The sequence below is a fragment of the Pleurodeles waltl genome, chromosome 11 (assembly GCF_031143425.1).
Source record: "Pleurodeles waltl isolate 20211129_DDA chromosome 11, aPleWal1.hap1.20221129, whole genome shotgun sequence".
NCBI classification, from domain to species: Eukaryota; Metazoa; Chordata; class Amphibia; order Caudata; family Salamandridae; genus Pleurodeles; species Pleurodeles waltl.
The window spans coordinates 825244528-825269273 of record NC_090450.1 but is presented as its reverse complement, the minus strand read 5'-3'; the positions used below and the strand labels follow the sequence as shown (position 1 = coordinate 825269273).

Genomic DNA, 24746 nt, shown 5'->3' with positions numbered 1-24746 from the left:
TTAGGCAAACGTGTGTTCATAAAATAAATATACATAATTAATTTGTTGCCTCAGACAACATTAAACACCAATATCCATCCCATCGGTTTACAAGGGAAGCAATAAATTGTGATGAATGATCACGCACATTGCTCCGTACTGTCGGCTGGTACACGAATAATAGAGGGCAAGTGTAGGCAGACAATGGTCACGGGTATAGTTACTAGTGAGATGGTGGCTAGCAGGTTAGGCAGACAAAATATCTAGAGTTTTCTGCAGGTCTGACACTCCTTGGAAACCTGTGAGTGAAACGAAGGAAGGAGCTACGATAATGCTAACGAGTGTTCATGTGAAGCGCTTAAATATCTTTCGGTCGACTTCACAATAAAAAGGCGCAATATAAAACAGTAAAAAAAATATGTATGGCCACAGAGCTGAATGCTGGTTGGTGCGAACGAAGATAGCAGCATGTGTATTTATAGTGCTACGACGTCCCAACCAGTGGCTGAAAGTGCTACAAATACACAATTTTATGACAAACAGTAATGCAATGTTAGGAAATAATAATTAACACAATTAAAAATCATTAGTAAGATGAACTGTGTATGATGGAAAGCAAGAGGAGGTATGTGGCCTTGTGGCTGGCAGGGATGGCACAGGTTTTTCATGTTTGCTTACCTTGGGCATTAAAACAACTCGAACCCCCAGAGATAGTTTTAACAAAGAGACAAGACCCTTACGCACCAGCGTTTTAATAGCTAACATTTTATAGTGGGTTTTTGTAGGAAGCTGACCATTTACGGGATATGTGAATACCATGTAAAGAGTCCAGGGGTTCCCTAGTGAGTTGACAGATCTTGCTACGCAATACTAAAGTACTCTATTTAGGAGTAGAGTGGTTAAGCAGCCTTAGGCTCAGCACAGAGGAGTGCAAGACATCTACAAATGCACACAATAGTCAATAAATGAGACACATGACACAAGGAGATCCACACTAATTTATCAAAAACAGCAAGTATTGAATATTGAAAATGTCACTTACCCAGTGTACATCTGTTCGTGGCATCAGTCGCAGTAGATTCGCATGTTTTGCAATAGATCGCCATCTGGTGTTGGGCCGGAGTGTTACAAGTTGTTTTTCTTCGAAGAAGTCTTTCGAGTCACGGGACCGAGTGACTCCTCCTTTTGTCTCCATTGCGCATGGGCGTCGACTCCATCTTCGATTGTTTTTCCCGCAGAGGGTGAGGTAGGAGTTGAATTGTAGTAATAGTGCCCATGCAATGGAGTGACTAAGTATGCACCTATTTAAGGTTGAGATGATACATATATAAATAATTGAAGGTAACTTCCAAACTGCTACAGGCTCCCGGGGAGGCGGGTGGGCACATGCAAATCTACTGCGACTGATGCCACGAACAGATGTACACTGGGTAAGTGACATTTTCAGTTCGATGGCATCTGTCGCTGTAGATACGCATGTTTTGCATAGACTAGTAAGCAGTTATCTCTCCAAAAGCGGTGGATCAGCCTGTAGGAGTGGAAGTAGTCTGAAATAATGTTCTTAATACGGCTTGACCTACTGTGGCTTGTTGTGCGGATAACACGTCTACACAGTAGTGCTTGGTGAATGTGTGAGGCGTAGACCATGTGGCTGCCTTACATATTTCTTGCATTGGGATGTTTCCTAGAAAGGCCATGGTAGCACCTTTCTTTCTGGTTGAGTGTGCCCTTGGTGTAATGGGCAGCTGTCGTTTAGCTTTAAGGTAGCAGATTTGGATGCATTTAACTATCCATCTGGCTATACCTTGTTTTGATATTGGGTTTCCTGCATGAGGTTTTTGAAATGCAATAAATAGTTGTTTAGTCTTTCTGATGTTTTTTGTTCTGTCAATGTAATACATCAATGCTCTTTTGACATCTAATGTATGTAGTGCCCTTTCAGCTACGGTATCTGGCTGTGGAAAGAACACTGGAAGTTCCACTGTTTGATTTAGATGGAACGGTGAAATAACCTTTGGCAAAAATTTAGGATTGGTCCTTAGGACGACCTTATTCTTGTGTAGTTGTATAAAAGGTTCCTGTATTGTAAACGCCTGAATCTCGCTTACTCTTCTTAGGGAAGTAATGGCGATGAGAAATGCCACCTTCCAGGTTAGGAACTGTATGTTGCAAGAGTGCATGTGTTCAAAAGGTGGACCCATAAGTCTAGTTAGGACACCATTTAGGTTCCATGAAGGAACAGGTGGTGTTCTTGGTGGTATAATTCTCCTAAGGCCCTCCATGAATGCTTTAATGACTGGTATCTTATATAGGGAAGTTGAATAGGTAGTCTGCAGGTATGCAGATATTGCTGCAAGGTGTATTTTAATGGAAGAGAAAGCCAGGTTAGATTTTTGTAAGTGAAGCAAGTAACCCACTACATGTTCTGGAGTTGTGTGTAATGGTTGTATTTGATTAACATGGCAGTAGCAAACAAACCTCTTCTATTTACTTGCATAGCAGTGCCTGGTGGATGGCCTTCTGGCTTGTTTTATGACTTCCATACATTCTTGGGTAAGTTGTAAGTGCCCGAATTCTAGGATTTCAGGAGCCAGATTGCTAGATTCAGCGATGCTGGATCTGGGTGTCTGATCTTTTGGTTGTGCTGTGTCAACAGATCTGGCCTGTTGGGCAATTTGATGCAGGGTACTACTGATAGGTCTAGCAGCGTTGTGTACCAGGGTTGCCTTGCCCAAGTTGGTGCTATCAATATGAGTTTGAGTTTGCTTTGACTGAGTTTGTTTACCAGGTAAGGAAGGAGAGGGAGAGGAGGAAAAGCGTAAGCAAATATCCCTGACCAGTTCATCCATAGGGCGTTGCCTTGGGATTGTTCGTGTGGGTATCTGGATGCAAAGTTTTGGCATTTTGCGTTCTCCCTTGTCGCAAACAAGTCTATCTGAGGTGTTCCCCAGAGTTTGAAATAAGTGTTCAGAATTTGGGGGTGAATTTCCCATTCGTGGACCTGTTGGTGATCTCGAGAGAGATTGTCTGCGAGTTGATTTTTGATCCCTGGTATAAATTGTGCTATTAGGCGAATTTGGTTGTGAATTGCCCAACGCCAAATCTTTTGTGCTAACAGGCTTAACTGCGTGGAGTGCGTCCCCCCCTGCTTGTTTAGATAATACATTGTTGTCGTGTTGTCTGTTTTGACGAGAATGTATTTGTGAACTATTATTGGTTGGAAAGCTTTTAGTGCTTGAAAAACTGCTAGAAGTTCTAGGTGATTTATATGCAGTTTTGTTTGATGTACGTTCCATTGTCCTTGTATGCTGTGTTGATCGAGGTGTGCTCCCCACCCTGTCATGGAAGCATCTGTTGTTATTACGTATTGTGGCACTGGGTCTTGGAAAGGCCGCCCTTTGTTTAAATTTATGTTGTTCCACCATAGAAGCGAGAGGTAAGTTTGGCGGTCTATTAACACCAGATCTAGGTGACCCTGTGCTTGTGACCATTGTGATGCTAGGCACTGTTGTAAGGGCCTCATGTGCAGTCTTGCGTTTGGGACAATGGCTATGCATGAAGACATCATGCCTAGGAGTTGTAGTACCATCTTTGCATGTATCTTTTGTGTTGGCTACATGCGTTGTATGATGGTGTTGAAATTTCGAATTCTTTGTGGACTTGGAGTGGCTACTCCTTTTGATGTGTCTATTATGGCTCCCAGGTATTGTTGTACCTTGCGCGGCAGAATTTTGGATTTTGTGAAATTGACGGTGAACCCTAGTTTGAAGAGGGTTTGTATGATATGATTTGTGTGATTTGAGCACTGTATTAACGAATGGGCCTTGATTAGCCAGTCGTCTAGATATGGGAACACATGTATTTGCTGCCTTCTTATGTGTGCAGCGACTACCGCTAGGCATTTGGTAAAGACTCTTGGTGCGGTTGTTAATCCGAAAGGCAGTACCTTGAATTGGTAATGTATTCCTTTGAATACAAACCTTAGGTATTTCCTGTGCGATGGGTGTATTGGTATATGGAAATAAGCATCCTTGAGGTCTAAAGTTGCCATGTAGTCGTGTAGTTTTAGCAATGGCAATACTTCTTGTAGTGTGACCATGTGAAAGTGGTCTGATTTGATGAAAGTGTTCACTACTCTGAGGTCTAGGATTGGTCTCAGCGTTTTGTCCTTCTTTGGTATCAGAAAGTATAGTGAGTAAACTCCTGTGTTTATTTGTGTGTTTGGCACTAATTCGATTGCATTCTTTTGCAATAGTGCCTGCACTTCTATCTCCAGGAGATTGGAATGGTGTGTTGTCAAATTTTGTGCTTTTGGTGGTATGTTTGGAGGGAATTGTAGAAATTCTATGCAATAACCATGTTGGATAATTGCTAGAACCCAAGTGTCTGTAGTGATTTCCTCCCATGCTTTGTAATAATGACTTATTCTTCCCCCCACTGGTGTTGTGTGGAGGGGGTGAGTGACATGTGAGTCACTGTTTAGTAGTAGGGGTTTTGGGGCTCTGAAATCTTCCTCTATTTCTAGGGAATTGCCCTCCTCTATATTGTCCCCGAAAACCTCCTCTATACTGTCCCTGGTAACTGGACGGTGTTGCTTGTGAGGTGCTGGCTTGTGTGCTCTGACCCCAAAACCCCCCTCGAAAGGGCGTTTTACGGAATGTGCTGTAATTCCCTCTGCTCTGCGGGGAGTAGAGTGCGCCCATGGCTTTGGCAGTGTCCGTATCTTTTTTGAGTTTCTCAATCGCTGTGTCCACTTCTGGACCGAACAGTTCTTTTTCATTAAAAGGCATATTGAGAACTGCTTGTTGAATCTCTGGTTTAAATCCAGACGTTCGGAGCCATGCATGCCTTCTGATAGTTACAGATGTATTAATTGTCCGTGCAGCTGTATCTGCAGCGTCCATGGAGGAGCGGATCTGGTTGTTGGAAATGGTCTGTCCTTCCTCAACCACTTGTTTTGCCCTATTTTGTAAGTCCTTGGGCAGATGTTCAATGAGATGTTGCATCTCGTCCCAGTGGGCTCTGTCATAGCGCGCAAGTAGTGCCTGGGAGTTCGCGATGCGCCACTGGTTTGCAGCTTGTGCTGCGACTCTTTTACCAGCTGCATCGAACTTGCGGCTTTCTTTATCTGGGGGTGGTGCATCTCCAGATGTGTGAGAGTTGGCCCTTTTCCTAGCTGCTCCTACAACGACAGAGTCTGGTGGCAGCTGTGTAGTGATGAAAACCGGGTCTGTAGGAGGCGCCTTATACTTTTTTTCCACCCTTGGTGTGATTGCCCTACTTTTGACCGGCTCCTTAAAGATTTCTTTCGCGTGCCGGAGCATACCAGGGAGCATAGGCAGGCTTTGGTATGAGCTGTGGGTGGAGGAGAGTGTGTTGAATAAAAAATCATCCTCGACCTGTTCTGAGTGGAGGCTTACGTTGTGAAATTGTGCTGCTCTAGCCACCACTTGAGAATACGCGGTGCTGTCTTCTGGTGGAGATGGCTTCGTAGGGTATGCCTCCGGACTGTTATCTGACACTGGGGCGTCGTATAGGTCCCATGCGTCTTGATCTTGGTCACCCTGGCTTATGGTGGTGTGAGCTGGGGAGTGTGATGGAGTTCGTGCTGGTGAGACGTTAATCACGGGCGGAGGAGAGGGTGGTGGGGTAACTCTTTTCACCACTTTTGGTTGTGGTGTCTGTTCAGTCTGGAACTCCAACCTTCTCTTTCTCCTAATGGGGGGAAGGGTGCTTATTTTTCCTGTCCCCTGCTGTATGAAGATACGCTTTTGCGAATGGTCCACATCAGTTGCTTGTAGCTCTTCCTCAAACCTATGCTTTTGCATTTGGGAGGTTAGCGAGTGCTCTTCTGTATAAGAGCCTGAAGCTGGGTCGCTTGCAGTTTGTTTCGGCATCGAAACCCTGTCTGCGTGTTTTTTCGGCTCCGAGGTGACTTTTTTCTTTTTCGGGGCCGAAACCTCTCGGCGTCGATCTTCTTCGGTGCCGCTGTCTCGGCGTCGAGCCGTGTCCACACCGGCATCTCGGTGTCGAGGCTTGTCTCCAGCACTTTCTCGGTCCCGAGAAGGCTGCGTGCCGGTGTCTCGACCGGAGTCGGACGACCTCGGCACTGTTTGGGCCTTTTTCGGTGCCAACGGTCGGTCACCGAATTTATGGGTGGAGCCATGGCCGGATGGCAGTGGCGTCCCCTGGGCCTTGTAAATCTTTCTCTGTGTGGTTTTCGACGTCTTACTCACGGTTTGTGTATCGTCGAATCCTTCGGAGTCCGATTCTTGGATCGAGAAGGTACCTTCCTCTTCCTGCTCCTCGAACTCTCGGTGGGCTGTCGGCGCGGACGCCATCTGAAGTATTCTGGCTCGACGGTCTCGGAGTGTCTTTCGGGACCGGAACGCACGACAGGCCTCACAGGTGTCTTCACTGTGCTCAGGTGACAGGCACAGGTTACAGACCAAGTGTTGGTCTGTATAGGGGTATTTATTGTGGCATTTGGGGCAGAAACGGAACGGGGTCCGTTCCATCGGCGTTCTTCAGCACGCGGTCGGGCCGACCAGGCCCCGACGGGGGATCGAAAAACTACCCCGAAGGGCACCGGAGCTCTTCGATCTTCGATGCGGTGTGGAATCTAAGTACGCCGATCCCGAACGCAACAATACCGACGAAAATCTTCCGAAATTAGCTAATTTTCCGTTCCGAAATTCGGAGCGACAGGAACACGTCCGAACCCGATGGCGGAAAAAAAACAATCGAAGATGGAGTCGACGCCCATGCGCAATGGAGACAAAAGGAGGAGTCACTCGGTCCCGTGACTCGAAAGACTTCTTCGAAGAAAAACAACTTGTAACACTCCGGCCCAACACCAGATGGCGAGCTATTGCAAAACATGCGTATCTACAGCGACAGATGCCATCGAACATATATATATATATATATATGTATATATATATATATATATATATATATATATATATATATATATATATATATATATATATGACATCAGAGAAAAATTGTTCAGGTAAGTACGTGTTTAAATAGGAATTCTTTTCACTTAAAAAAGTGGACACGCTGCAATTTCTGAGTTCTGCAATGTTAGCCTACAGGAGGAAAAACAAGTTCTGCAAACAGGTAGAGTACAGCGACTTACATGACCAATCTCCAGGAGTTAAGGTGAGCAGTGGGCAAGGTCCAAGGCAGCACCCACAGTACCCCTCAGCGGCATGGGAGCAGCCGGGTGTAGAGTGCAAAACAGTGTTGAGTGCCCAATGCTCTCCTATGGGGATCGGCCACAGCGAAAAGAGGCTTTAGGTTCTGGCAGAAGGCCAGTCGGGCTGAACCAACAGTGGAGTTCAGGCCTCCTGATGCTCGGGGCACAGGCAGCCACCTTTGGTCCTCTTCTCCACGGCTCAGGGGCGACAGGTGCAGAGGTGTTGGGTTTTTCTGGCCAGAGCTGTCGCAGTAGAGGGTGGCTGCACGCAGAGGCTGCAAGCATTATCTGTGAGTCCAGGAGGAATGATACCATGTTGGACTCTGTAGGACTGGAGAACCTTGTGGGCACCAATGGTCCACTTCAATTCAGGTCGGAGACTGCTAGTGCAGTGGTTACTACAGGTGTCAGGATTTGGCTGTTCAGAGTGCCTTCTTTTTGGAGTTGGCTGGAGAACAGGTCTGCTGTTCGCTGGATGTCGAGTCTTTTTCAGAGGCAGGCAGTCCTCCAGGTTTTCTGGAATCACAGCTGCAGCAAGAGTCGACTTTGGTGCAGATTTCAAAGAGGGGTGGAGATAGGCTGGCAAAAGGTCAGCTGCTTCTTTTCTCCTCTTCTGCTTTTGCGGCTCTTCTGTGTACTTGGTCTTATCAGATCATCAGAAACGGTTTCTCTGGTTCAAGCGGCTCCCATAAATACTGAATTTAGGGGCTTTAGAAGTGTGTAAGGTAGTAGCCCTTAGGGTCACTACTCCTACTATATCATCAGTTGCTGTGTGAAGAGGGCATAACCTTGTCCCAGAAATCCTAGGTATGCCATCTGTTTTAACTTTTGCAGGCAAGAAGACATTTAGCCTGCAATAACAGCCTGTCATGTGCTTTCTGGGGAGACCCTCTTTAGCACCTCAGGCCCTAGGTACCAGGGCTACAATTGACTAGGGACTTACAGAAAATGCTAAAGGATTTGCCAATTCAGGAAACAATTGTACAGTTTGGGGGGGAAAAGAACACTGGCACTGGGGACCTGGTTGGCAGGAGCCCAGTGCACATGAGCCAATGTTGTATCAAATACCAGGCTAAAAGTGGTGGGGATGGGGTGGACAGGGGGTACTGCAACAAAAACCCAGTTCCCTACAGTTTTTAAAGCAGGAAACGAGCCGGGGATGCTAAAAACCTGACAGTGCAATGTCTCTGGTCCCTAGCCTCTGGTCAAAATGCTACAACCAGCTGTCAAATTGTAGGAAGATACGTTACTAGTAGGTGGTGTGGTTGCGAGACCTCACCATGTAACAATGTCCCAATCTCTCTGAGGTGCCAGGAGATGGTGTGATCTGCAAATCGCTGACATTCCAAAGTTTAAGAGTGACACATCTGTGTTTTTTAAATGTTTTTTTCAGGGCGACGGAGGAAACGAGCAGTTGGCTCTCTGAGATCAAGCAGAGGGGTAATAAACATGAGGTTGATGAGCACAGACCTACTGGGAAAGGAAGCAGGAAAATATTAAGTGCCCCCGGAAGAAGAGGTTGTCACTGGGGGGAAAGAAGTTAGGGAAAGAGCCATTGGAGCACGAGCAGGTGAATAAAACTTTGAAACCTCTCCCCACACACAAGCAACAAAAAGGCATCAGACATGCCATCAAGGGTGCATGGGAGGCCTGGACAACCAGGCAGAGCTCAGGATGTCGGGAGGGGTGTCGCAAATAAAAATCAGAAAGAAGCATGCATTTGCTTTTTTTTTACCAACACGACAGCCAGCAAAGACGCGATAGCAGGTGCAAGGAATGCCGTGGTAACAGTGACAGGTGAGGAGGGGAAATGGCCGGCAGTTCCACTCTTACGGAGGAGAGATAGAACCCAAACTAAGCAGGAACAAATGGGGCTATCGAGGAAGCTGCACGCAGCTGGAGTGGGAGGGTAGAAGAAACAGTCACATGAATCACATCTGGAACAGAAGACGGGCACTGACACTGAACCAATCTGTGCTTGGTCCCTTTTCCACAACAAGCATCAGAAGTGATATTTCGGCAGCACTTGCCTATTAAGATGGCTACAAAGAAGAGTGACGTTGAATCCGACAAGTGGTACGCATTAGGAGGCGTTCAAGATCATTTTGTAAACAACAGTGTCTCGTAGGTAAGAAGCATGCGCTAGCGCATGCTCTCCCAGGCCCAACCCTAAAAAATAAAAGGCAAATCAGAGTATCAAAAATGCATTTGCCCTCAACAACTGCAGCAGAGACAAAATGTATTTCTTTTTCAAAACCCTATAATTAAGTAACATTGTATCCAATGTGAATCACCACGGTTAGTACATGATTTGTTGTAAATTCAAATGCTTTACACAATCGTGAAACAGTTTGTAGGATACAGGCCTGTCCTCAAATTGTGGTTAAAACAAAAACTAACGTAGGTAGATGCAGACAAAATACATTGCCTATTATCAGATTCTTCTGATAAGCCATCGTTAGAGAGAAGTACTTTGACAATAAGATGACTGGAAAAACAGGATAATTTCTGACAGATAGAAGGATTCACACCACAGTTACGGATTATTTTGCTGCACAAATCAGTTATAGATTTCCATGCTTTGGACAAAAAAATAACTACTATCAATTTCAGGAAAGCTAGCAACAAGCTAGAACAGTCTTGAAAATATTTCGCAGTGCAGCTTGTCCCGATATGCACATCAATTCTTGAATCCAAGTGAAGGCAGTAATGTTCCTAAAATGCCTATGGTGAGTGTCATATCATTTACTTAATAATATAATCCCTGCAGGGTTATGTTGCCTGTAAGAGGAGTCTTGCTGTCTTTCTCTGAGTGGAGGGTGCCCATCAGTTATGTTCTTAATAGACCATGGAAAGATCAGATGCACCACACAGCCTGTTTTTCCAACCCAATTAGGGCAACAGCATTACAGCTATCCTCTGGTACAAATGCTACAACCAGCTGTCAAGCTATAGAAAGAGGTGTTATTACTAGGTGGTGCGGTTTTGAGACCTCACCATGTAAAAATGTCCCAATCGCTATGAGGTCCAGTTAGGTTCTTTAATAAAACTATTAGCACAGTCAAGGGTAGCTGTGGCACAGAGCAATGAGACTTAAAGGAGTACGTGTAAAGAATTTAGAAGTGCCAAAGCAGTTAAAAAGAAACACAACTCAATAAGAATTTGAAACCAATTTATAAAAACAGAGTATACCTTTATATTTAAATAAACACCATAAGGACAAAAATATATCAACAGAACCCGGAGATACGATTTTTCAAAGTTAGGATAATTCACTGAAATTCAGTCTTTGGAATGCAATAAATCATTGCAAGTAGCTTGGCGATTTTGAGCCCACTGGCAAAAATGGCTACTTAAGCTCTCTTGGACTAGCCTCACCACGTTCGGAGCCAGTCACAGGAACCACTTCGGTCCAGGTACACAGTTACCTGTTGGGTCCAGCAGTTTCAGGATCCTCACTGTATTTTCATCCTTTATGTTGGTGCAGCAAAGAAGTGGTCCTGAAGTTGGGAATGGAGGATGCTGAAGTTGCTGAAGATGGGTGGTGAGCCTTCCTAGGGCCACCCTTGAGTCCATGAGAGTCAGGTTTTGTTTCCTGCCTTGGAGCTCTACCTCTCACAATGCACCAGTGGGTCCCAATGCAGATCCAGTTGCCACTGGTCAACTGGCCTCCTGGTTACAGCAGTCTCTGCGGTTATTTGCATTTGCGGGCAAGGGGGATAGGGGTGGGGGGGCAGGGTCCAGTTTGACTTCTGCCACAGGCCCGACGATCTGGGCCACTTCAGGTAGGGCAAGAATCTGTCTCCTAGAGTGCACTTCTGTATCCAGCAGCGGGCAGCTAGCCCTGGGCAGCTGGGCTCTCAAGGGTGCAAGCTTCCTTAGCTTTTGAAGCTCTGATGCTTAACAGGGGGCTACCTACCCGGCCTGTGGAGTCACTTCTTCCATCCTAGCACACATGGCACTTCCTTTCCAGGAGTGGACACAGTAGGCAAATTCCTCTTTGCAGGTGCAGTCCAGCCTTTGGTGCTTCCTATCTTTGCTGGGTCCAGGAAACAACAGGGAAGTCCTTCTTCGGTCTTCGTTCCAGTCCAGCCGCGATCGGAGGACTGTGTGCCTGGGATGTCACTTTTATGCCATCTAAATGTTTGTGGGAGGGGAGGACTTAATAGCCAATGGGGCAAGAGTTACCACTGGGAAAGGCTTCCCACTATACTTCACTTACTGGGGGTCTGGCCAAAAACAATCCTTAGTAGCCTTCTCAGCCTGAGCCCAGGGTGGAGCAAATCTTCTTCCATTGTGTGCAGTCCTGGGCACACCCCTAGGGGATACCCAGCATGAGTCACTCTTCCTGGAAAACTGGTTCTACAAAAGGTTTTTCTACTCTTAGAGGAGATGCCAGACTGCCTGCTTATACAGAAGAGAGGGCAGTCTGAGGCGTGACCAGCCACCGCCCAGTAGTCATTCCGCTGGAGAAGTTTGCAACTCCTAGTACAGATAGTTCTCTTTGCTGCCCATTTCTGCGAGCACTTCACACTTCCTGACAGGGAGACAGCATGTTGTCTTGGAGGACAACAGCTGCAGACAGTCAGAAAAGGATTCCAGAGTTCTGAGCAGCAAAGTGGTTACTTTCTAAAGTCACCTTTGCCTTAAAAGGTTACTTCAAATCTGACTTCAGCAATACGTCAGGATTAATGCAACAATAAAATGGATATCTTTAACTACCAAATTTGGTGTTCCCATATGGAAGTCAGCATTTAGCTGTGGGCTACTGACATTTCGTGTTAACCAATGGGGCTACCGGATTTAATAGAGTAGAAATTACAAAATCTCAAGGTTTTACTGTTAGGATTTGTGAAATATATATTTGACATGTCCTTTTTAATATCAGCACCTTGCCTTATGGGCTTATAAGACCTTCCTTAGGAGTGACATAGATACTAAAAAGGAAGGATTGTACCTAGCAAAAGGGCTATTTTGCCATGTTGAGTTAGCAGTTTAGAAGCTGCACGGTTAGGATGTGATGGCAGACCCTAGAGCCACGATTTCACTTTGCCATACCAGTAGTTTCACAAGCACTGCTGTTCACTGGTGACACAACTTACTGGGCCTGGGTAGCACATACTAGCGTCTTATAAGTATGTCAACTATGCAAATGAGGGCTTAGCCAATTACACATACACTTTTAAGGGGTCAGATCACATGAACAGGGGACTCGACAAAAGAGCCCAGTAAACAACAGAGTTGAAAAAACAGAAACATCAGTTCCAGATTTGTGGGAATGATCATACAAAAAGAAGCACTTTCTTACCCACGTCTAATGCCTTTAGTTCTCAAACCAACTGCTTGGAGCCCTTCTGTCCTTATTGTGTACTGGCTCCTTTCTGGTGGTGTAAGTGTATTTTGGAAAATATACTAATAATTCAATTGTTCAACTGAAATGCAAAACTTAGTTCTGAAACATATTTTCACCAGGAACATTAAGTGGTGTCCAGTACCATCATAAACGGGTTATGTGTGAATATAACCCTGTATGACTAATGCTATATGTTCAAATTTGCTAAATAGTCACATTAACAAAACCTCAAAGACAATTCTGTGTCTAACAACAACAAGGCGTGAGAATGCAATGCATGTGAATCTACAACAGATCCAAGTAGAAATATTTTTATAATTACTTTTATTCAGTGTATCCTGCTTGCAGACTACTTCTGGTAAAAACTATTGCTTTGTTATTCATTTAACGTAGCAATAATTTTGCTGACTTTAGAACAACAGTTGTCCATAAAACATTCTCTATACCACAAAGTACATCTGACCTACTGTTGTTACTCACTTGGATCCATCCCAGCTCCATCATCCAGGAAACACAGCATATAACCACCTCGGAGGTCATCCCGTTGCACTGTGAGGAAGAGACATGACCTTTAGACATCCAAAAGAAAGATCCACCTCTTGCACGCCCAGCTACGGCATCACTGGACTGCTTTATAGATTACATTTTTATTGCAGTAAGAGCAGTACTATGTAATTAGTTTCTGGGGTAAACCAGATTCTGATGGGAGAGAGAGATGGAACGTTGGGATACATGACTGAAATATTAGACTGCAAATTCAATGTTTAAATGTACCATTTTTATATTAACAATTTAATGCAAAAGCACATTTTGCAAGGCGTATAAATTAATGGACTTGAGGTATATTCAGGTCCTCTCCAGAAGGTCAGTTATGTCCGTGGCCTATTTTTTTTATTTTGTTTTATTTAAAAATGAAGAGCCATTTACAACTTAAAGGGGAAACTCTGCTGATTCATAGTGACTATAACAGGGGTTTGCATTCAGTGTTTTCTGAATCATCTTCGAGTGACTAACATACATTACAATTTGAAAAGAATGTGAGCTTTTATTCTGTCTACAGAAATTATTCAGAAGCTAAATTACTTACTAAGAAGGACATCACAGAAAATATAAACACACAAGCTTCTTTTTGGCCGCTACTGAAAAGCCTTTAAAAACAACTACATTGTATTAAAATGAGCCCACAGAATATATTTGGTGAACATATGGGTGGTCACAAGTGGGAATGGACTACAAGCCCTGTGCACTTTACGGACTGAAACACTTTATGTAATAAATATTGGCCAGTATTTGTCAATATTTATTAAAATACAGGAAAGTCTTGTCCTTCAAATGGATTACAAACTCACCAGTATAAATATCACATCTTGTGGCTTCAGCATCTCTGTAAGACAAATAAACATATGGCTTACTAAAAAAGCACAAGCCAAGAGTCATCAAAACAATGGCAATGCAGATGAATGTATTTCTAAAATAACTGAAAAAGGATGTCAGTCATTCTATGACAATTACAGAAGTTCCATGGACAACAGAATTTTCAGGATTATTACGATATGTACTTGGTTGTGATATGACTAATGGCGCAAAAAGAAACATGTTGAGTCAATAGTTATATTTAATAGCACTAAGACTGAAAGAACCTTATAAATGAAAACAGGACAACATTGTGAAAAAGAACATTTGAGAATAAATGCTGGATTCAAAAGTTAGGAGATTGGAGAGAAAAAGCACTGAAAAAGGTGCCACAGAACTTTTCAAAATATTGAAACCATCGCCCAAGATGGCTACACATTAGTGGAGATCCTCTTCACACTGCTCCAATCAAAAATATTAATATTGCTTACTCCCCAAATTTTATGCCAGATAAGGGATTAACAGTACTCCAGCCACACCCCTCTGTGACCTTTCCAGCCTGGCTTTTAACACCCCGATGCTGGTGCAGGCAGATCAGCAGGGAACTGCTTGGGCATGCTGCCTCCTGGGAGCCGCAAGGGACTGTTGCAGTCTGCAAATCGGTTGTGTTGGGCCAGGCTGGATGATGCACCGCAGTGAAGAGAGGGGACCATAGAAACAACAAAAGCAAGGCCGGTGTGGGTCGCCTGCCTTGGAAGATCTGGTGGCTTGGTCACTGCCTCACAATTGCTGGTGACTGTCTCTTCCACGCTCCAGACGCCGGCCATACATTGTCGAGGAGTTATTGGTGAACTGTTCTTTTGCCACTCCTACTGCTAGCTTGTGTGTTCTGATTGGCCTGCTCCCCCTAGCACCACTCCCCGCAGCCCTCCAACACAGTTCCCTGCCCCAGCATAGCTGGGACGCCTGAACACTCATCGGCCTTTTTATGCAGCTGTAGGAAACTGGCCTGGTGTGTGGTGGGTACCCAAGGTACTTACACCTTATACCAGGCCCAGGTATTCCTAGGCAGTGTCTAGAAGACAGGCTCTCTAGAGGTAGCTGTGGATGAGCAGCCAAGGCTTATCTATGAGACATGCAAAGCTCATGCAATACCACTGTAGTCATGCAGCACTTACACACACAAAAGAAAACACTCAGTGTTACAAAAATAAAGGTACTTTATTTAAGTGACTATACCAAAAAGTACTAGAGAGGAAGCTCTCCAATAGGAGGTAAGTAACACACTAAGGGCCTGATTCAGACCCTGGCGGCCGGTGACCGCCAGGGTCACCGGCCACGGGAGCACCGCCGACAGACCGGCGGTGCTCCAAAGGGCATTCTGACCGCTGCGGTTCTGCCGCGGCCAGAAAGGGTAAACCGGCGGTCTCCCGCCGGTTTACCGCTGCCCTTGGAATCCCCCATGGCGGCGCAGCTTGCTGCGCCGCCATGGGGGATTCTGACACCCCCTACCGCCATCCTGTTCCTGGCGGTTCGCCCGCCAGGAACAGGATGGCGGTAGGGGGTGCCGCGGGGCCCCTGGGGGCCCCTGCCGTGCCCATGCCAATGGCATGGGCACGGCAGGGGCCCCCGTAAGAGGGCCCCACTGTGTATTTCAGTGTCTGCCTAGCAGACACTGAAATACGCGACGGGTGCAAACTGCACCCGTCGCACATGCCCACTCCGCCGGCTCCATTCGGAGCCGGCTTCCTCGTGGGGAGGGGTTTCCCGCTGGGCTGGCGGGCGGCCTTCTGGCGGTTGCCCGCCAGCCCAGCGGGAAAGCCAGAATGGCCTCCGCGGTCTTTCGACCGCGGAGCGGCCATATGGCGGTTCCCTCCAGGCGGGCGGCGACCGCTGCCCGCCGGGGTCAAAATGACCCCCTAAATATGTACGCTAGTTATCAGCATTAGGCATAGAAAATTATAGAAAACAGTGAAAATGCAAATAGACAAGAGTAACCCTTGGGGGAGCCCAAACCATATACTAAAAAAAATGGAATGCAAACACAGGACCCCCACCTAGGTTAGTGGAATGTGTAGAGGGGATCTGGGGGGGGACTAGGAAACCCCAAAGGTAAGTATCTCAGTGCCCCCTAGCGACCAGGGAGAAAGGAGTAAGTTACTGGATTTTCCCCAACCACCCAAAAGGAAGGAAAAGAAGAAAATGCATCACCAAGACTAGACTGCAAGAAACCAGCGGTGGATTCCTGAAGAGGAAGACTTATGGAAGAAGGGGACCATGTCCAGACATCACAGAAGAGTCCAGGAGGAGTAGGAGCTACTATCCAGCTGTGGATGCAGGAGCTGGTCGACGGTGAGACGGAGACGATAAATAATGCAGCCCTGGAGCAGGTGAAGAGTTCCTGGAGGATGCAGTCGACATCCCATGCTGGATGGAAGATTGCAGTCGGTCAGTGGTATGGAAAGGCCACCCACAAGTGAAGCAAAAGTGGAGCTGGTGGGAACCAGCAAGGTCCAGGAGGTCTCAACCCACGGGGTGGTGCCTAGGGGGGCCCCTCAGCAAGGCAGAGAGTTCAAAGTAGAAAAGGCAGCCCCCACAGGAGACCCACTGGACGAGGAACCATGAGTCGCAGATGAGCCTACGCAGCACAACTGGAGAAGGGTCCCACGCCACAGGAGAAGCACGCAGAGGGCTGTGCGTCGCAGGAAGGAGTGCTGGGGATGGGGCTACACGGTGCCTGAAGATCCCTTGGAGGAGATGCAAATAAGCCTTTGCAGCTGCAAGAGACACAGTGCACGGGGGTAATGTCTTGCTTTGGAAGGTAAGGGCTTACCCCTACCAATGTTTGTCAGCTGGCAGCCATGATGCAGGATACACGCAGCCGGCTGTCAGTGCAGTTGGTGCCTCAAGATGCAGGGGAGTGACTCCTTCACTCCAAGGAAGATTCTTTCTTCCTTCTCATGCAGACTGAAGACTTGCCGCCCTCAGAGGATGCACAGTCGGGGAAATGTTGCAGAAGCTGGAAGGAGCCATGGAAACAATGTTGAAAGCAGAGTCTTCCTCATGGATGCAGATTGTTGGTTCCTGGAGGGTCCAGTCGTGATTCCAGTGGCTAGAGGTTGAAGTAAGGTTGCAGAGGTGCCCTACTGGAATCTTGTAAGTTCAATCTGAGGACCCACCCAAGAGAGAGACCCTAAATAGCCCTGAAAGGGGGGATTGGTCACCTAACCAGGTAAGCACCTATCAGGAGGGGGCGCGGACGTCACCTGCCTGGCCAGAGTTCCCTGCCAACATTGGCAACAAGAAGGCAGAACCCAGGGAACCTCTGGAGGAGCTCTGGGCACCACCCCTGGGGTTGTGATGGACAGGGGAGTGGTCACTCCCCTTTCCATTGTCCAGTTTTTCTGCCAGAGCAGGGACTAGAGGTCTCTGAACCAGTGAAGACTGGTTTATGCACAGAGGGCACCAAATGTGCCCTTCAAAGCAAACCAATGGCCTGGGGCAGGCTACCCCACCCAAGTCTTTTAACACCCATTTCCAAGGGAGAGGGTGTTACACCCCCCCCCCCCCCTCCCAAAGGAAATCCTTTGTTCTGCCTTCCTGGGCTTGAGCTATTCAGAATGACCGCCAAAGTCTTTCTCGGTGAAGCCCAAGTGTGCACCTTGTGCAGTCCTTCTGATTGCAGTTCTTAAGGTGCAGGCCAGAGGTCCAAAAGGGAAGTCCTCCTTCTCCTGTATCTTCTTCCGGCAGGGATCTGAATTGTGGAGCAGCTCTGCTGTATTTATCCTTGCTCCTGGGGTGGGAGCTGGGGAGGGCTCCTTTCCAGTAGGGTGGATGGCAAACCCTCAGGGGTGTCCACTTTCTGTGAAGTGTGGCAAAAATCAATCCCAGAAAGCAACATTCTCTAAAATCCAACATGGAGAAAATTCCTCCTTGGAGGTTAGATCTGACTGAGTCCACCCAGTCGTGAAGATAAGCCTGACAAAGTCTCCCTAACACACCCCTTTCAGCCCCCTCTCCTAATCTAATCATTGAGGCTACCATCTATCTGGGGGAGAAGGGTAATGGTGAAGGTCCAGTTTCTGTCCCAAGAGGCATTCCCTCCTTTGAAGACCAGTTTGTCTGCTTTTCCCCCATGCTGCTCTGCCATCTGCTACAGCAGTTCTCCTCACGCTAGAGGTTTCCTTTGTCTGGGACCAGTCCACTTCATTCCTCATTAAGGTAGCTTGGCTCAGGCTGCCAGAGGCTGACCAATCAGGAAAGGAGGGGTGAATTTGGCAACTTTCAGAAAGAGTTCTGAAACTCTTTTGCTGTGCTAGTTATAATAAATGCAACCTTGGTGAGCTGTTGGATTTATTATAACATGTAAATTAATACCAAATTTGATATATTGCTCTCTGTCAGAAGACTTTATTATTTTAAAATACGTCTCTCAGTATTAGCCTGTGGAGCCAATTGATTACAATTGGAAAAAACTAATGTGTTAGTTTTTCACTCACAAGGGCTTATAAAACATATTTCATAAAGTCCCTGCTTATATGTACACTGCACCCAACCCTTGGGGCACCTAGGGCAGACCTAAGGGGTGACATATGCAAAAATAAGGTAGTTTGGGACTTTGGAAGTACTTTTAGTTCCAAAGTTGAATTGGGGGTACATTTTACCTTAAGAGAGACCAGCAAGGCAGGCCTGCCTTTAAAACAACACTAGGCACCACAGCAGTGCACCTATGGGTGCACTAACTATGCTAGGGTCCCTAAACCTACATGCCCTACCAGGTATTAGGGACTTATAGGTAGGTTGTCAGAGCCAAAAATAATTAAGCCTAATTCGCATATACCATTTTAAACACAGCCCTGGGACTGGTTAGCAGTGCTCAGGGCAGAGTCAGAAAACACTAGTATCTGATAAAAATGGGGCAAAAAGGGGGGAGGGGCTACTGCAATCAGCCCAGTTTTCCAACACACGGCAAGCACAATGTCAGCTTTGGCTCTTCTACTATTGTCCTGTATGTGATTTATAGAGCGTCAGAGATGGGAGACAATGGGCCCCCTATGCAAATTGCATGGTTGTTTTTGGTGAAGACCTGGAAACCATTACGAACACTTCACATGCATAAATCTATGAGCAGACCTAGGTATACAATATTTTTGTTTTGCTAACTGGGACATGCGTGGCATCACTAGAAGGACTGAACTGATGACATGCAATGTGCGAAGTCTGGTGAATCCCAAGAAGAAACAACAGATGTTGATATTTCTCGAGAGGCCCAATATTGGGTAGTCTTTCTTCAGGAAACTCATTTGGGGCCAAGTATAACAAATTCCTTTGTGCGAGCTTAGGGACATTATAGGCATTTTGCCTCCTACAGTAAATACACCAGTCTTGATCAAGAAGACCCTGCATTTTTAATTATTACACTCACACGAGGACCTGCAGGATTGATTCCTTTACTGAAGGGCGCACTCTATGGCACTTAATCTGGCAGTAATCTAACTTCCAGGAGCTAAATAGAGACTTCCCAGACTTATTCAAAGGCATCAGGACAATATGTAGACAACAGGAAGTACGAAATTTCAACTCTGGAGGGAACTTTAACCTCGCACTACAGCCCACCCTTTATAGTAACAACTCCTAAAGGGTTGACCACAATGAGCCACGCAGATACGGAATCAGATTCTCGGTATGGAGGGTCTGGGAGACACCCGAACGGAGATGAAAGGTGCAATCAGAGCATACTCCTATTACTCTGCTGTCCATGATTCATATTCCAGAATCAACTTTTGGCTTATTGGGACATAAACACTAGCACGTTTTACAAATATTGCTCACTTGCCCAGAACACTTTCAAACAACTCACCCTAGGTGCTTCAACTAGAGCTACAGAGTACACTACCAACGTCTCAGCTGTGGTGTTTTCCCTCCAATGCTCTCAATGATAGACGTCTGTACTTCAGTGTGAAAGACACGATCACAGAATTTTTCAATATCAACACAGGCTCAGTGAACAAGATTTCCTGCACGGCTGAGGAAATCACACCATCAACGGGCATTACACTCCCACATAAGCGTATCCTTTTATCAATGTACGACATCATGCTTTTTGTCAAAGGCCCAGAGGTTAACTTTTCTCCTAATATCTCAATGAATATGAGATTTGGGTAAGTATATGGAATACCTATTTACTGGGAGAAGTCTGAGCTCTTCCTGCTAACGAAATACTCCTCGAGGTCTAGTGCCAAGCATGTATAACAATACTGTTAAACATCAGTCAGATACCTAGGTATAAACAAAGGAAATTTAAGGACAACTATAGGAGGCTGGCTCAGTTTATGGTATACACCTATGATGTGTCACCAGGCAACCCTTAGTGGTAGTGAATAGGTCTCCAGATCATAAAAATACACAGGTCTCAAGGGGAGGGCCAAACCATATACTAAAAAAGTGGAATGTGAAACAGTAACACAAGCCAAGGTGAGTGTGGTAGTTAGCTAGGGGCAGTTAGGAACACCATAGATAAGAACAGTAAGTGACCGCAGCAACCAGTTACCCACCCAGTTGTCCCATAGACTAACACAAAGAGTAGTGGTTGGAGTTTGTGGAATTCAGGACCCTTCCCAGTAGACCCCGAAGAAACAAGCACGCAAAAGAATGGATGGACAGTGTCCCCACACCAGGATGCCCAGAAGACAGGAGTACCTATACGAGGGACCCGGATGCAGAGGGAAGAAGGGGCTCTCTGAAGACTGTGGATGCCTCAGATTGTCCAGCTGCTGTAAGACCTGTGGACCAGGCCGGTGGAACCCAGGGAAGGATTCCTGACGTGCAGGACCTGCAAAGGAAGGTGACCGAGTCCAGATGGTGCAGACGGCAATGCTCACCCTCCTGAAGGTGAAGTTCCTGCAAGTCGGTGGAAGGAGAAGGCCAGCTTTGGGGTCCACAAGCTGCAGAAGATCCCAGGAGTTGCCTAAGAGCTGTCTCTCAACTGTCGCTGGATTGCAGGAGGGTTAGTGACTGACCAGGACACCCACAAACACTGCAAACGCAAACACGAGTTGCAGAAGAGTTTGCAAGGTTTTGGGGACCAGCAAGGTCAAGGAGACTCTACCCAGGAAGGGGAGTCGGAGCTGGCCCTCAGCACATAGGAAGGCCAACAGAAGTCGATGGAGCCCCCACGAGTGAACCACAGGCACTGGACACAGGGAGTCACAAGGAGGCCTTACAAGCCCAGGAAAACAGAAGTCCCAAGTCGCAGGAGTTGCAGGACAGGATCTTCAGTTTGCAGAGTGCTGGAGGCCGGGACTCCTTGGAGCCTGAAGATCTCCCAGAGGAAGAGTCAACAAACCTTTGCAAGTACAACTGTTGCAGTGCACAGGGGTGCCAGTCCAGTGGCAGGATCAAGGGCCCACAGCATCCCAAGTGGGATAGATAACAAGCAGGACCCAGAGGAGGCCACAGACTCACCACCTGTGTTGCAGGATCTTCAGATGTCCATGGACAGCAGACCTCACCAGCCGGTCGACGTCTCGAGCAGCCTGCGGTTGGAGAGGAGTGATTCCTTCACTCCAAGGGAGTTTCCTTCATGCTTCCTAGTGCAAACAGAGCTCTTGTGACCCCAGAGGATGGCCAGCCTTGGATGTTGCAGAATTCTTGCAGGATCCAGAGAAACAATGTTGAAATGGGAGACTTCCCACCAGAAGCAGACTTGTTCAGTTCTTAGAGGCCAGGATCACAAGATGTCTTGCAGAGAGTTCCTTGTAGAGTCTTGAGGACGAATCTGAGGACCCCCCTGCGAAGGAGCCCTTAAGTAACACTAAATGGGGTTGGTCACTCTCTGCAGTGACCCACCTATAGGAGGGGGTCAGGGACGTTATTTACCTGGTCTAACCAGTCAGATGCTCCTAGGGGCCTCTGTACATCTTATTTTCAAGCCAGCAGAATCAAGCGGCCACCCGGCAGGACTCTGTGTACCTCCCTGGTGGAGGAGCTGGACGGGGGGGTGGTCACTTCCCTGTAGTTTCACGCAAGACAGGGAAATGAGAGTTCCTGAACTGGTGCAAACCAGACGGTGCAAGGAGGACACCAAATGTGCCCTTCAGAGCAGTCTGGTGGCACTCAGAAGCCACCCTGCCCCAGCCCTTAGACACCAATACACAGGGAGAGGTGGTCACACCTCTCCCTTGCAGGAAATTCTTTGTTCTGCTCCTCTGGCCAGAGTATGGCTCATCAGCAGAAGGGCAGAACAGTGTCTGGGGACAGCAGCAGCGTGAGCTGGCAGCTAGACCCCGTAAGTTTGCACAGGCAGAAATGGAGGATCCTCTAAAGAATCCCCAGAGTACATGGTATCATGCAACACTGGAATTGGTTTAGCTGCATGATTCCAACAAGTTTGATACCAAACATGCCGAGGTTCAGAGACGCCATTATGTAGTTGGACCACTCGTGTTGACCAGTGTTCACTACATACCTAAAGATGGCTTCCTAACAGTTACAGAGTCTAGGAATTGGCCATATCTGAACAGCTTGTGTCCCCGACCTATGCATATCATAGTGATTTAAAAAAATTACTATGACATGTATATGTCTGCAGTGGTCCCACCCTCCCATGCAGTGCACACCCAATGTACCCTGGCAATGCAGAGTTCCTACGTGTCTGGCAATGGGGAAGGGTTGGGTTTTCACATGGGTTGGTGGCCGCAGTGACGGCAGGTGTTGTCCAGTCATGTCCAGTCAGAGACAGGGGTGAAATCGGGGGGAAAAAGTGAGTTCTCGCCCCTTCCCCCCCACCCAATCCCCAACTCAGACATGGAGGTCAGACCGCCACTCTTTCTCTTTTCTCAGTGGTACAGTAGATCCAAATAAGCATGTTGTGAAGGTTGTCCGAGTTCTCGCCGGCATCCCCATTTCTCTCTCCCACCCTCAAAGCGGGCGGTATTTCTTGGAAGAGGTTCCAATGCAGGTTTTTGTCTCTGGGATCGCAAACATCTGAACCGGGCGGGACACCGTCACAGCAGCAGACAGGTTTCCATTTGAAAAGTCAGTGGTAGGACAGTTACCGCCAAGATCTGAATCAGGCCCTGAGATTTAATGAGTAACTGGCAACAAAGCTATAGTGCCTCACTCCCTATACCTTTCAGAAGCAAAGAGAAGATACCACAAAAATGACAATTTGTATGTATATATATATATATCAGGAGAACCATAGGCATCTTTACCAATTCAGCTCTTCTTCATCCTAATTCTAGTACAAAGAGTGACCCACCTCTGGAGACGGAAACTTGTAAGCCCTACCTAATTTATTTTATTTTTTACTTCTCCCATAAAAAGATGTGTAAGAATTTCACCCTCTTTAAACAATTACTAGTTTATTCTGTCTGTCACTGAGGTAGGTGCTTGGATACTGTGGCAACTGTCCCCCAAGTTAACAAGAGAGCGAGGGAACTGTGCTGCTGTTTGTCTGTTGCTGGTTGTTTCTGTAACTGACAGAGTGTATCAGAACACTTCTGGCCTGGCCACGGGAAGGGGCTGGATGGTGGTTGACTGCGTGGCTATTTGGGCTGCTTCAGGTGGTCACCTTTGGCTCTCCTCATGTGTACACTGAAGGCTAAGAACCACCAGGGAGGATTTGGTTGTACTCGCAGGTCATGAATTGCACTATGTCCGGAAGGAGTATGTTACCCTCCCTGTAATCCTTTCTTTGAAACTTGCTGTGCTGTAGATTCCCATGCCCTTCATACTCCAGCCATCTACTGTAGTGCATTGACTTTTACAAGCTGTTTTCATTAGAAGTCTTCAGTCTTGAGCGGTCCTGTGACTCCTCCCTTAACCCACAATATACCAGGACAAACCCTTTACCTCAGACTGTTTTTCCCCCAGTGTGAGTGATGTCAGTGAAATGGAGTGAAGTAAGACATATGTGACATACTCTGCATTGTGCCTAATGCAGAAGAAAAGATCATGAATCACTGCTTGCTTCCAGCAAGGTGGAGGACACAAATCTACAGCATTACAAAGTTGAAACATATGGTTATAGGGATTTTTTTCCATTTGTAGCATGAGCTACTGTAGCTACCCAAGCTCTGTATAGACTGTAAAGTAGTACCTCCTATAAGCGGTGGCTAGTGACCAGATGATGGAGATGCTTGGAGCAGGGTTTTTAATATATTCTGGTCAACCAAAGACTTGCAGCAGCTATGATGCTTAGTGAACATGTGTGGTGCTTAATGGACGTATGCTTGCTGTGATTGTCCTAAGAAGACCACAGCAGTCCCCTTCGTTTGAGTAAAATGTGCCCCAAGACACTTTAAGTCGTGTACTTTTAGCTTTAGCATAGTACGCTTTTATACATCTAACAATCCACCTAGCAAAGAAAATACATTTTACAAAAGGTGAGGTTTTGCAAGTGGTCCTAATGTATTGCGGGCTATGGGAGGAGTACAAAAATAAAAAATAATCAGAAGACTCAAGGCTTCTTCAAATAAAAACCACTTGCAAAGGTCCGCTCCTAATACTAAAAAGGTGGAGTATGCAGACAACGTGTATCTACAGCAGAACACTACACCTTTTTATCAATTCCCTTCATGCAAAACTTTAGTGAGAGTCTATGCATGAATGCAGCAAGAAGGGCTGTGGTGTCTGGGCAGCAGAGTTGATGACATTTCCCTTATTGTCTTGTCATATGTTGCTGCAGTCAAACTGTGTGTTGGGCACTTTCTGTTTAGTTATTGGCTACAGTTGTCCATGGGCAGGGGCTTAATGGATGTTCCCATCTCTTCAGCTTCTGCAGTCTTCGTCTACTACTGTGGCTATCCTGCACTGAAAGATCAAGACCGGTCTCCCTTTGCTTTACGCCCAATT

The 24746-nt window shown here is 46.6% G+C and overlaps 1 protein-coding gene across 3 annotated transcripts in view; it reads right to left on the bottom strand.

The window, feature by feature from the left end:
* The window catches only part of MORC2 (MORC family CW-type zinc finger 2), a 353542-nt gene that overhangs the window by 252538 nt on the left and 76258 nt on the right, over window positions 1-24746 (bottom strand). For all 3 annotated transcript variants that reach the window (XM_069214663.1, XM_069214664.1, XM_069214665.1), the window contains exons 4-5: window positions 13886-13920; window positions 13017-13085 (exon numbers count right to left, since the gene is read on the bottom strand). In XM_069214663.1, coding sequence (XP_069070764.1) covers window positions 13017-13085; window positions 13886-13920 — 104 coding nt within the window. The remainder of the gene's footprint in view (window positions 1-13016; window positions 13086-13885; window positions 13921-24746) is intronic.